Source organism: Anguilla anguilla, chromosome 3, assembly GCF_013347855.1.
Source record: "Anguilla anguilla isolate fAngAng1 chromosome 3, fAngAng1.pri, whole genome shotgun sequence".
Taxonomy (NCBI): Eukaryota; Metazoa; Chordata; class Actinopteri; order Anguilliformes; family Anguillidae; genus Anguilla; species Anguilla anguilla.
In genome coordinates this window covers 11,708,642-11,721,892 of record NC_049203.1, presented here as the reverse complement: position 1 = coordinate 11,721,892, position 13,251 = coordinate 11,708,642, and the positions used below count along the sequence as shown (strand labels likewise).

The following is a 13,251-nucleotide window of genomic DNA, read 5'->3' as shown; positions in this document are numbered from 1 at the left end:
AATAGATAACTTGATACATTTTTCAGTTGATTTCTAAAGTTGTAAACATATTCCAAGCATGCAATATGGTGACAGGTCTGCGTAAAGTTTTTGGAGAACTCAAAAGAGAACTTTATCTATACAGCCTGTTCAAAAGTACAATTATTATATTTACATTCACAAATGAAATTATGTCTCTTCTCTAAAAAAGAAAAGAAAAAAGACAGCGACTGTTAAAATTCCTTAGGCTTCTGCAAATTCTGGGATAACCTCCAGTTTATCAGAAAATCAAATGAACTGAACCAACTACTTATTATCTAGCTCAATTATTTCATTTGAAAATATGTAATTATTTTGTTGTTGTTGTTATTTTCTGCACACTGAACAGGGTCTGACACTATTCTATTAATTGAGTCTCGAATGCATATTCAATGGAATTCAGAGTTTTTAGCCTATAAGCACAAAAAATGTAACCTCGGTTTATGTACGATCAATGGTCTCTTCTTCACCCTCCTAGTCAATAGGCGGCGGTAAATAAAAATTGTGATTGGCTAAACTATCATGGCTATGTATGCAGCTGCTTTAGGGGAAGTTTCTTTGGTAACACAGGGTTCACGTGCTGCTTGGCGGAGGTCACACGAAAAAGCAACATGGCGATTTCCATAATAAACATGTCCAGGGTGGTATGTAGGGGATTAAGATCCTTCCCTTTACCGCGTCCAGGAGTCCGGTTACGGGTGAGTAAGAAATATAATGGGGACGGCGAGGGATATAGATTGACTGGACAAAAATACATCTATATTAATTAGATGAGTGTGTAACTAGCTAGCATCAGCGCCAGTCCTCAAACTTACTGAATTGTGCGAACACAGACTAGCATTGCAGCACTAGAATATATTATTTTTATATGGAGAATGTATGGTCTGTAACAGCACTAAACAACAGTCGTCTTGTCTGGTTACATTACAGGCATTTAGCAGACGCTCTTATCCAGAGCAACACTTCGTTGTACTCCTGACACTGTATTTGCCATATAGTATACAGTACAGTAAATGCAAGCATAGGTTGTTTCTGACTGATTGCATTTCCTGGGATGTGAATTTGAGAATATTTTTATTAGGTCATATTCATAACTATTTCAGGAATAATGTGGCTTGCAGAATGCTAGGCCTCATACACGTTTCATGTTTCTTGCTCTTGTATATAGTTATCGGTTAGTGGAATTCATTCTACTGCTAATACATAATAGTTCATAAGAACTGTTGCTAACAGACATTCCTTATTTCAGATGATGAGCACCACAGCGGGCGAGAGAAACAATACTATCGTGGAGTCCACAGACGAATACAAGTATGTGGAAAGGCTGATCCCGCCTACTCAAGTTCCCACCCCACCTAAACATGGGGGCCCTGCCCCATCTGGCTGGAGTCCTCCCTCAGGTAGGATTGCTGCGATAAACTTCCTGCAGACTCCGGTCTCTGTACATGTGGGCCTGTGTACATATAGGCAAGGCTTGGGCTTTACACTAGGACGTCTAATCTGGGAAAACCTTGCATTCATCTCCTTACCTGGCATATGTCATAGTGATAAAAGGGGTTAGAGCACCTGATGCTAATCGTGGGTTCTGTTGCTTTTCAGGTTCATATAACATATGTACCAGATTGTAACATTCAATATGTTGTGCTGGCGTTGGCTAACTGCTGATGATGCATCATGTTTGCATTACTGTCTGGAATGTTGTCTTTCGAGTAAATGGGTACTGAGTGAGTCCTGGTGTTAACTGTTGAAAAATAGAAGTGCATAGCTGATGCCTAAATTACAAATGAGCGCTCCAATTGAATACCGTCCCTTTGTTTGCCTGTTCCTGTCCATTTTACCTTACGAACCACAGAAGTGCCCCCCGATCTTCCTTATATGATACGTCGCTCCCGCATGCACAACGTCCCTGTCTACAAAGACATCACCCATGGCAACCGGATGATGACTCTTCTGCGCAAGGTTGAAGGGGACATCTGGGTAAGTGCACCATACATGATGCTACGGATTCTCAAAGCTTCTCTCAAGCATGTTATGATTCATTAGCCATTATACTGTCCAAAGATATTGAACAGCAAGAACACAGGAGTTAAAATCAAATATTTTCCTCCTTATCTAGTGGCTACTTTGTCTCTGCCAATTCTGGTCCTTTCACCCTAACCTCTAACTTGTAATCTATTATGAGTAGGCAGTGATTTCTATGATCTACATATGGCTTTCTATTTGAATGACATACTAGTTTGTAAGCAGTGTTTTTCTGTCCTTGTTTGATTGGCCAGGCTTTGGAGGAGGATGTGAAGGAGCACTTGCACAAGCTGACAGGCAAAGTCCCGCCCACACAGGTCAACGAGGTAACCATGAGCATCCGGGTCAAAGGTGACTTTGACAAGGAGCTGAAGCAGTGGCTGATCGAAAAGGGCTTCTGAGCAGTCGGACTGATGATGGCTCTCCAGCTGTGGGTCTGTCTTGCACCAGTCAGGACGCAGAAGCCAACCAACCAGAGAGAGGCTGCCAAATCCTGTTCAACCACTTGCCAGCCAACCTATTAAGCGTTCCATGCACAATTCCAGATGTCAGACTTTCTGCCGTTGCACACAGCAAGTTGTTTAATTTAATGTGTAGTTTTCCCAGCTAGGCACTTGCAGTTCAACAAATCACTGAGTATGGTGTAGGCTGTTCCTAAATTTTGCACCAGTGTACTCCCAATAAAGGACTGTGGCTATGTTGAACAGGTGTGGCAGCAGGAAAATATTTTATTTAACCCTAAAGGTTACGGATATGACAGAATTAGGTAATAGTTTCTGTAGATGGCCTCAGCCTTTCACAGTCTAAGAAATACTGACCACTTTGTTTGCCAGTCTCTATATATATTCACAGAATTTGGTCAGACTTAGTCAATGGAGTCACTGATGAAAGATTTAGGCCAAATCAGTGGTACCCACTTCTAGACATTGTGGTTGTGCCATCAAGACCAGTCCCACAAAGTCTAGCATAATGTTTTTTACATTTCAGTATTCAGTGTATATCAACATCGTAATTATCATTTAGTAAACCACACTTGATTGAAACCAGTCTTAACTGAAAGATAACTGTCAATTACTATATTAGTGAAAAACCATAACTATATTTATTAAAAGATGCTGGCACTCTTTAATACATGCATTCTCCCAGAAACTTTCTGAATCATATCAAAGCACCAAAGCAAGTACGTACGCTTTATTGTTCAACAATTACAATAAATGACAATTACAGAAAACAGATTATGGTACACCAACTGTTTTATTTTGTATAAAAATATGCAGGCAACGTTGGAAGTTAAAAAGTTTATCGTTCTTGAATTAAAACGAACATTGACACTTGTATGCTGTACAGACTGTGCAAATTTCTAAGTGAACAGTTTGGGCCTCCGCTGAGGTCAGTAAAAATGGAATGGATTTAACGTACAGAAAACAGTGTTTGAGTGACTTCCAAGGCAATTTAGAGCAGAATATTTTATGTGAGTCAGATTTAACCATACACCTGGGACAGTACTGCATAGTCCTGACTTGAATCTTGTTAGATTTGCATCGAAAAATTGTATTGGGTTTGTTCCTGTACATCATTTCAAGTTTCATTGAAAAAAAAAGAATCTACTTGTATTTCTCATGCCACGCTTTATGCAAATGCATTTGGAAAAAGAATAGTGTAACTCCAAATATGGTTTGAGAAGTATCTGCACAGCAAGTGATATGTAATGCAAAAAAAACAAAAAAATGGTGGAAGGGGGGTCTTTGGAAGTCATCACTATAACTCTGGCGATTCGTTAATCCTCTTACCAAGAACACGCCATGGTTTTCAAATCATAAAAAGAGAAACATTTATATACATTAAAAAAAATCTACGCTAACTCTGGAATGTTCTACAGTGCCAAAATGGAACGCCCCTTATGCTAAAAGACTGCTTGAGAATAAAACCTGTTGTCACCTTGAAAAATATCTTTGCGCTGTGCTCAAAATGAGAAGCAGCAGAACCCAGACCAACAGCAACTCAGAGCAATCCTCTGAAGCTTGAACTGATGAAGCAAAATGTGTTTCATGTTTGAAGCTTCACTGGTGCACCTTGAAGCCAGCAGCGTCAGTTACTCCACACATGGGCCAATCAGAGCCACTCTGGGTAAGGGCGTAAAACAACTCACTCATTCTGACCAAGCCCATTTTCCAAGGTGCCCAAGAGTGAGGAGCAAAGTTAAATGACAACTGTTCCGAAATAGAAACAGCCAAACAATGTCAAAACTGTGAATTTGGATTGTGGAGTGGAACTGGTGACAGTACATTATAGAAATCTGGATAATGGAATTGTACATTTTTGCTTAAAGACCGGAAAAAAGACATCAAAATTGCCTTTGAATTAGGGCAGTTTGTTCAGTTAAAAACACCAAATGCATTAAATGACGACAGCCTTGCATATTGGGATGAGCTGCCAATCACAGTTCAACAGTTAAACATCTGAATCACACTGAAGTGGTTCCTCTCAGTCTTTTCCTGTAAAATGCATTCTGAACCTATGAGGGCACACGTTGTTTGCTGAATAGATCTTGAGCAATTTCTACATAGAATAAAAAATGTCTACCCCATCCATACTACCAACTGTCGGTCAGATTTTTATACTATATATTTTACAGGCTCTTACATGCTGAAAATGAGTCTTAGCTCTGTGGAGCCAAGAATGCTAAACAGCTCCCAAAATTGCTTGTAATGTCTGCTCTCTGTGGCTCCCCTAGCTGGGAGGGTAGTATTGATTGTAGTTCCAAGGGTTCTGATAGCCATAACCTCCGTATTGCTGTTGCTGCAAGAGGAAAGTTAAGGTTAGGAGGGAATTACATGGGAAGACTGAATATTTTATTTCTTGATGTACAGTTCCATGTAACATGTCTCACTGTGGAAGTACTTATTTTCCACTGTGACAAGAATGATAAATTGTTTCCATGGTTCCAAGTTACATGCATCAGTGGAAGTTTGTTAAATTCTGGTGTCCCGTGCACCTTTGGAAGGGGGGGGGTGTGTGTTAAATTTGTTGATAAATGTAAGACAGGTACCTGATACCAGCCTCCATAGCCATATGCGGAATGTGAGCCGCTCATGTCTCCACCCATCATGGGGGGAGGGGGCGCTGTCATGGGAACTGGCGGTGCGACTGGGGGCGTGGCCATGGAAGGCGCAGACATGGCAGAGCTGTCCTCCAATTTGCTGACTTTCTCGGGGTCATCATTATCCCTGGGAGAGTAACAAGAGCAGCAGTCAAATCAAAGCCAGTAAAATCACACTGTACAAACTAGAAGCCCCCTGCTCACGCGGGAGTGGGGACACGCTCTGACCCCCCGTAAGCCAACCATGTATTGGACTTGCTCACGTTCCCGAGTTCGGAAAGGTTCACCCCACCCCCCCCTTTCATACCCATTCTCAGCGCTCCTCTTCCTACTGCCAATTTCCTTCAGCAGCTTCTGGTGTTCATCGTAGACCGTTAACACACTGCAAGAGGGAGGATGAGGTGGGGGAAAAAAGTGAGAAACGGTGGGAGAGGTATGATGGAAAACAACTGGAAGAGAATACATGGTCACGCCAATACAATGTACAGCGTATCATCAAGCCTTTGGGCACCAGCTACGAAGCCCAGCGACAGCTCACCCCTGCACCGTGGCCCCGAAGTCCTCGGCGAATTGGAGCCCCCGCTGTGAGAAGAGCAGTTTTGTCCGAGGGGACAGGGGGGCGGCGAGAGCCCGGCTCACGCACTGCTGGACCCCCGCCCCGTTGCCCCGCGTGTCCCCCGCCACCTCCAGCTCCAGGAGATTCAAGTGCAGCTTGCCGTTGTCCTGGAGATGCATGTGGAGGGGTGGACAGAACAGAGAGGGGAAAGAAAATGAGAAAGGGAAAATGTAAAAAAAATGTGGGGAAGAGGGAAAAAAAACAACACTCAATCAGTCCATTTTTGACTAAAAACAGTATGGAGGAAAACATACAGTGCAGCTGCACTGAACACCTATCTGTCTAATACAGGGGTTCTGACACAAGGGACCCGAGTCCCCAATAGACAGGTAATCTGGCACGTATTCTCCCGAACCCCTCTCCTCCAGCGCTCAGCCCCCCCATCCCTCAGCCCTCAGCCCTCAGCCCTCAGCCCTCCTCACCGGGCTCAGCTCGATGGCCTCCAGCAGCACGCTCTTGGCCTTGGCTGCGTTCTTGCACAGCTTCAGCAGCAGCCGGGCCAGTTTGATGGAGTAGAAGGCGTGGAGGGAGGGCGAGTCCTTGCTCTGCTGCACCGCCTCCCGCAGCAGCGCCTCCGCCTGGTCCAACCGGCCGGTGCGCCTCTCCAGCCCCGCCCTCCGCAGCCGCACCATGGCCAGCCCCGGCATGGCCCGCTCCAAGTTCTCCAGAACCCGGCGAGCTTCAAGGATGTTGCCTGGGTCAAGGTGGGGGAGGGGGAGGAGTAGAGAGACTGATGATGATAAGAGATAAAGGGAGGTGATCATGGCTATACAGAGGAGCCTGAAATGTCTGCATATTTATCAATGTGGATGAAGAAGTGTACACACAGTGCTAGTGTGTAGTTATGGCTCTGTTGGTGTGTAGTTATGGCTCTGCTGGTGTGTAGTTACACACAGTGCTAGTGTGTAGTTATGGCTCTGTTGGTGTGTAGTTACACTCAGTGCTGGTGTGTATTTATGGCTCTGCTGGTGTGTAGTTACACTCAGTGCTGGTGTGAAGTTATGTCTCTGCTGGTGTGAAGTTATGTCTCTGCTGGTGTGTAGTTACGGCTCTGCTGGTGTGTAGTTACACTCAGTGCTGGTGTGTAGTTACGGCTCTTCTGGTGTGTAGTTATGGTCACTGCATATGTGGGAACAGTCCATCTCTCTCTTACCATGCCTCTCCTCAAAGGTGGCCCACTGCAGGTGCACGCTGTGCTTGTGCGACAGGTGGATCTCACAGGCCCTGCGGTACACGTTGCGCGCTTCCTCCACGCTGTGCTTCTCCAGGTACTGCACATACTGAAACACACACGTACACACACGCCTGTCAGCACTGTCACACACCAGGCTCACTTCACTGTCTCCGTGCCAGCAGTGAGCGTAATAAATCGTTGTTCTTTTTTCCCCCCACACACTGACCCGCGGTCGAGCTCTCCTCTCACCTTGGTCCAGAACTCTTCGTACAGCGCGCAGGCGATCAGGCAGCGCTCGAACAGCACCAGCACCCGCTTGTGGCTGCCCCTGCTCACGCTCGCCCCCTCCTGGCCCTCCGCGGCATTGTCCTGACCCTCCAGGGCCACCTCGCTGATCTCCCAGTCCAGGTACGAATGCCAGGCCTTCAGCTGGGCCCGGTCCAGGGGCTTCACGTGGAAGTAAGGCCTTTTTATCTACAGAGGAATAACGAGGGAGGGAGTACACAGGAGAAAGGGAGGAGGGAGAGAAAAAAGGAAAGAAGGAATTGAAATTTATTAAAATCATCCCACTCAGGCTCCCTGGATGAAGAAAACACAGCTAACTACAGAGGTTTATATAATTTCAATGCATCTGATAGATACAACACATGTACATGCATGCACACACACATGCACACCTGTGCACACATATATAGTATATATACACACATAATGCAATATAATATTGTGATATAAAAGGTGAAATTGTACGTTTTTTGCCAAAATATCCGTTTTAGGATGTTGAAAGATTTCTGACCTAAATTTCACACTGCATTTTAAGCGCACTGCGTGTCCCTGCAAACTCACAGCTTCCTCAAAGTTCCACCTCTTCCCCACTTCCATCTCAGTCTGCTGGTACACCTTCTGCCTGCTGGCCAACAGGAGCTCCTGCATCTTCTGCACCTGTTCTTCCTGATTGGACAGAAATGTACACGTCAGCCAATCACAGAGCAAGCTTCGGTCAGTGTGTCTTAATAAGGACAGTATTATAATTGTAATATAAATCACATAATAATATAATTATAAAAATCATTCACAGCAACTTACACAGCTTATATAACTTTACATGCAATCCATTTATACAACTATACATTCGCAACAGCGATGCAGGTTAATGATAAGACAACAGCACACCACCATCGGAATCTAATCTATAACCTTACAAGCCCAGTTCCCTAACCATCATTACACTGCTTCCACAGTAAAGTCATCTCCATTCCTGGAACTACGCATTTAAGTTCAAACTGTCACCATGACAGTGGAATACTCCACACAAAACACAGTTTTGTATTTTTAAGAGTTCAGAGTAACCAGAGGAGGTACACTGGTCTGACGATTTGGTCTGACTGCTCTGCTTAGCTTTTTGGTTTCAGGACATTTTTGACTCGAGCAGAGGAATGCTGAAAGCCCCCCCCCACTGTACCGTATACTGGTGCCCAGCGGCAGTGTCGCCGGGGCTGTCCTCCCCGGGGGGCCTCTCCTCCTCCCCCTCTGCGGGCGTGGTCCCTTCCCCCTGGCTCTGCTGAAATTCCAAACGCAGGCGCTTGAATTCCTCAGGAGACAGGACGTCCCGCGGAGGGTGGGCCAACAGAAAAGCCTTAAACCTGATGACAGATGAATTAGAAATCCGTTATAAGCAAACAGATCGATTTCACTGGAGTGCACACCCACACGTGTGTTGTAAATGCAGTGCACGAATTATCAAGACCAAACGGTTCCGATGAGTTCACGCATGAGACCACCGCTAGGCCGCAGCAGTTGCCCCTGTTCACACTTGCCGCTCGGCAGCAGGCTGCACATGATGGGCAGTGCGCCAGCTCTGAAAGCAAGCCCAGCGAGCGCACCTGTGCGTGTGGCAGGTCAATGCGCCCTCTCACCTCTCGAAGTGCCCCGAGTACAGCTGGGTGGGGATCCTCAGCACCCTCTCGTAGACGGCGGTCACGGCCCGCAGGTCGCCCTGCTCCCTCTCCCACTCCGTGTACATCTCCCACAGGCGGTCCGAGTGGAACTCCGTGCCGGCGGCCGCCACGGCCGACTCGAACGCGCTGCAGACGCGGGGGGGGGTGCGAGAGACACGCGGTGAGACAGGCGGTGAGTGAGAGAGAGAGAGAGCAGAAAGCAGCACACAGCTTCTCAAAGCGCCCCTCTCTCTACCGCCTGACGACTTGTGATTAGCAGTCTTGCGCCAACTCACTGATGGCCAACCCAAAGGCAGTATGGAGTCTAAGACGGGAGCATGGACCCATTAGAAAGGCAGCTCTGCAGGACAGATAGAAGCAGCGTTTAAATATTTTGAGGTGTCTGGTCATTGCTACCTGTTGGATTAGGTTATACCTTGACGTACTGTAAATACAGCAAGCTGTATCAAAGTGCAAAAAGAAGGGAGGGGGATGGTTTGGAACAGTGTGTTGGTGTTTATCGATCGTTGCATAAATCAGTGCGGTACATGCACATTTTAGTACATGTACTGCATGAATGCTAAGAATGCTAATGTGCTAATTAGCTGCAGGGATGCTTGGATGATGATGCGTTGTTGGTTACCTGCGAATGCGCTGCGTGGATTCTGGTAGGTTCATGTTGAGTGTGTCCTGCAGCAGGGTGATGTAGTGGATCCACAAGTCCAGACTCAGAGGGATCGCCTTCAGACCTCGCACGCACACCTAGAACCACACGCACACGGCTATGACATAAACCCTTAGCAACACTTACCTGCCAATTAGGCAAATGGAGCACATCAACACAATAATGCACTTCAACACCCAGACCGTCAAAAACATTCACAGAAATACACAAATACAGGGTCTGCAGTCAGATTCACCACACTGTTCCAACTCAAAGTATGCAAACATACATTCAGAAAGACATGGCAAACCTGACACCCACACACCCTACACAGTTGGACCACCACAATTTTGCCTACCTCCTGTGCTCTGTTTGTGTTTCCAGCACGCCTTTCCAGGTCTGCAAACTTCTTCCAGTAGCCATAACAAAGTGGGTATCTTGCCAGGAATGCCCCAAGCGCCCGACGTGAGGCAGTCATGTGACCCTGCATTTAACAGAGAAAGAGACATTGTAGAACCAGCGTACTGCATGAGCTTACAGAACTGTGTTGAGACAAAATCAAAGGCTAGCCTTTTTGCTATGGGTAGTTTTATTAACTTTGTTAAAATGACAACAGCCTCCTCCTCCACACCACACAGATAAACATGCATCCCTCTTTGCTTGGTACCACTAGTCTGTCCTTACCTCTTGCTCACAGTACTGCAGCAGTTCAGTCCAGCTAGAGAATTCCTGCGGATTGTCGTGGGCCACCCTCCACAGTCTCTCAAAATCAACCGGCAGCTCCCCATCTTCGTCTTCGTCGCCTTCCTCCAGGGGCACCGCGTATGCTGCTGTGGTAGCACTGCCCCCATTTTCCTCTGAAGTCTCAGGCACAGGCTCTGGGACTTCAGCCACAGGCTCCGGAACTTCAGCCACAGGTTCTGGAACTTCGGCCATGGGCTGAGGAATTACGGCCACATGTTCTGGAACTTCAGCGAAGGGCTCTGGAATTTCAGCCACAGACTCCGGAATTTCAGGGATTTCTCTAGACGCAGACTCAGCAGCTACGAGAGTTTCTGATTGAAAACACATTGATACAATTCAGTTCTTGCTCTTTGTGTCACTCTTATGCAAACTATTTTAGTAAAATATAATATGGCACAATGAAAAATAAAATATATATAAATTTGTTATAACATTATTTTTTAAATTCTCTTACAATTGTGCATTTCATGATCAATAACAACTGAACAACACAAGATCATTCAGCATGCTGCACAGGGCCAACAGAATCAATGAAATCAACAACCACCACCATATCAATTTATCTCCATCTATTTTAACTGCGTAACATGCTTAACACCCATAATTATTGCTTTTGTACGACACATTTGTTCTTGTCAAACAGAAAATCTGATCACGAAATTACATGCGCACTGATCAGTTCCAGTTTAATAATTTGTGGCTGACCTTTAAAAGGGATTTGTATTTGACACACATACAAAAAGTCTCATGAGTGAAATATTTTTGTCAGCATTATATAACACCAAAGAACGACTGTTTTCTAACTTCCAACCAAGGACAAACTGCTACTAAAACTCTTAGGCCCTTGAATTCAAATGTGTACTTATTTCAGTAGTCTAACCAAATTAAGTCATTTACCTAGTCAGCACATTACATTTAAATTACGTGAACATATGCCAAAACTTGTTATAGTTGTTCATTTGCTACTGTCCGCAGTCTAATATTATTCAAACAAAAGTAAAATGATCATAAACATACTGGTGTAAGTATGTTAGGTCTGCTGTGATAATCTATTACCTAAGTGTTGAAGTTTGAACAAAGCTCAGTTGGTGTGGTAGAAGTATCCCGGGGGCAGTATCTACTGCAGGTAACCGTTTGAGTATTGGATTCATTCATTTAATTTTATCATTATTGCTTGGCTTTATGCTATTGATATTTATATTCTATGCTGCGATTAGATGCATGAAACCGCTCTCGCCCTTCGACAGGCTGAGTGACAACATTCAAAGAGCTTTAAACGCTGTAAAAAATATTTTTTAAAAAGCTATGGTTAGTTACCAAGCAAATTTAAAACACATATACACCGCACTCAGACAGCAATGTGAGCTAATGTTCATTAGTGTGAATGTGGACTCAGATTACATTTTCATAGTTATATTGCTATACCAAGCTACACAGCTCTACAGCTGGCTATTGATATATTGTTTAGATCTATGGCGCTGAACTTTTTGGATAAGGAAGAAGCGGGTGTGCTCATCAGTTCATTGATTTTTTTAAGTTTGAGATTTCTCATATGGTAATAATCAATTTCGTGCTTAACATCAAATATACTTTAAGTAGCTAGCCAGATAGTAAATATAACTTTCGCTAGACAAACTAGATAGTTACCTAACTAGCTCATAGTTACATCAGTATGTTTGCAACCTGCTTTTCCAAGCCAGCTAGCTAGCTAAATTTGCTAACGTTAGCCCGGCGACTGTATCGATGCGTGCGTACTAGGTAACTAACTGAATTTATAAACAGGTATAACAGTCCAGTCATTTCATTGAAAATAAATACATAAGTATTTAAAAATCGCGAAAAGTAATTTTATCGTGGGCCAACCTAGCTCCGAGTCCACATCCCCGTTGCTGCTCATGTCTGAACCCTCTGCCGCCATGGTTGCAGAAACGACGTCACTATTCAGCGACGAATGTCATTACAGAAGGATCTAGCAATTCAGAATTACATTTACGGTAATTTCCACCAGAACTTCAGACACTTGCGTTTGTTTGTTTACAGCTTGGTTTGAAACCTGAGCTGAATTGAAACCATAGGTTGAAACCAATGGTTGAAACACAGTGTAATTTTTACGCATTCTATGTGCTCAGCCAAACTTAAATTATGCACAATGTACAATCAATGTACAATCTTTGATGCAAATGAACTGTGTTCCATGGGCGGCAGCACACACCTTACCTACAGTTTATGTTTATAGTCTACTCGTAATGATAGCGTTCGGTTTTGTTTGTTCATTGGTTTTACTGGCGGTTTATAATATTCCTAATATTCCTCGAGTAAATTTCTCATGTTAAAATAAACTATTTATTTTAAATGCGTATGCGTTTTCATTTGCAACACGTCTTATTGAAAATGATCTTTTCGACTTTTAAAAGATATCCTGACATTTTGCCAACATCTGGAGTTCAAGTATTTTAAATAGGTATTAGACCAATGTCTGTGTATTGTGGTTGGGATTTTAATAGGAATCAAATGCGTGGCTGATTATTATAGAATGTGCCCCGGTTACACTGCTGGGGAATCCGGCACCGTTTGAACATTGCCAGCCACCTATGGGCCACCAGTTATCAGTGAAAGATATCCCCACAGATCAATGCCAGGTCTTTCCTGTAGTGCAGCACAGGAGTGTAGGGTGTACTGTATGTTTGACCTTGGCTCACTGGTGAATACATTGGAGGAATGCATTCACTTCAGCTGCAGTACTCCTTTCTCAGGGTGCAGGTGGCAGTTAGAAATACATCTGGGTGGCAAATTTCTCTCACACTCTCTTCCTGCTTCCACCGATAAAGGGTTGCCTGCATTAATCAGGCTTTTTATTTTTCACAGAAAACAGAATCAATCTAATGAAAATCCCCCCCGCTCTTGGGTAAGTTCTGGGTTTAATTTTTCAGCCTCCACAAAATTTTGTACTATACAAGACAGTATAAATGAAAAAGT

General features: G+C 44.3%; 2 protein-coding genes across 3 annotated transcripts; one reads left to right on the top strand and one right to left on the bottom strand.

Moving 5' to 3' along the window:
- Positions 1 to 588: 588 nt before the first annotated feature.
- Positions 589 to 3,273, top strand: mrpl49 (mitochondrial ribosomal protein L49). Its single transcript, XM_035409684.1, has 4 exons — positions 589 to 716; positions 1,268 to 1,418; positions 1,871 to 1,995; positions 2,295 to 3,273. The coding sequence occupies exons 1-4, from the start codon at positions 630 to 632 to the stop codon at positions 2,439 to 2,441; spliced, it is 510 nt and encodes a 169-aa protein (XP_035265575.1). The 5' UTR covers positions 589 to 629; the 3' UTR covers positions 2,442 to 3,273.
- On the bottom strand, positions 3,217 to 12,266 carry si:ch211-114c17.1 (pre-mRNA-processing factor 39). 2 transcript variants are annotated; one of them, XM_035409682.1, is made up of 14 exons: positions 12,139 to 12,266; positions 10,216 to 10,586; positions 9,890 to 10,015; positions 9,511 to 9,629; positions 8,847 to 9,014; positions 8,393 to 8,573; positions 7,777 to 7,881; positions 7,180 to 7,404; positions 6,910 to 7,036; positions 6,179 to 6,450; positions 5,679 to 5,863; positions 5,448 to 5,522; positions 5,090 to 5,267; positions 3,217 to 4,839 (listed from the first exon to the last, which is right to left on the bottom strand). In XM_035409682.1, exons 1-14 carry the CDS (start codon positions 12,191 to 12,193, stop codon positions 4,771 to 4,773), a joined length of 2,256 nt encoding a protein of 751 aa, XP_035265573.1. In that variant the 5' UTR covers positions 12,194 to 12,266; the 3' UTR covers positions 3,217 to 4,770. The 2 variants fall into 2 exon arrangements, with proteins under 2 accessions (XP_035265573.1, XP_035265574.1); XM_035409683.1 differs by having other exon boundaries at positions 10,216 to 10,514; positions 12,139 to 12,221.
- Positions 12,267 to 13,251: the final 985 nt, after the last annotated feature.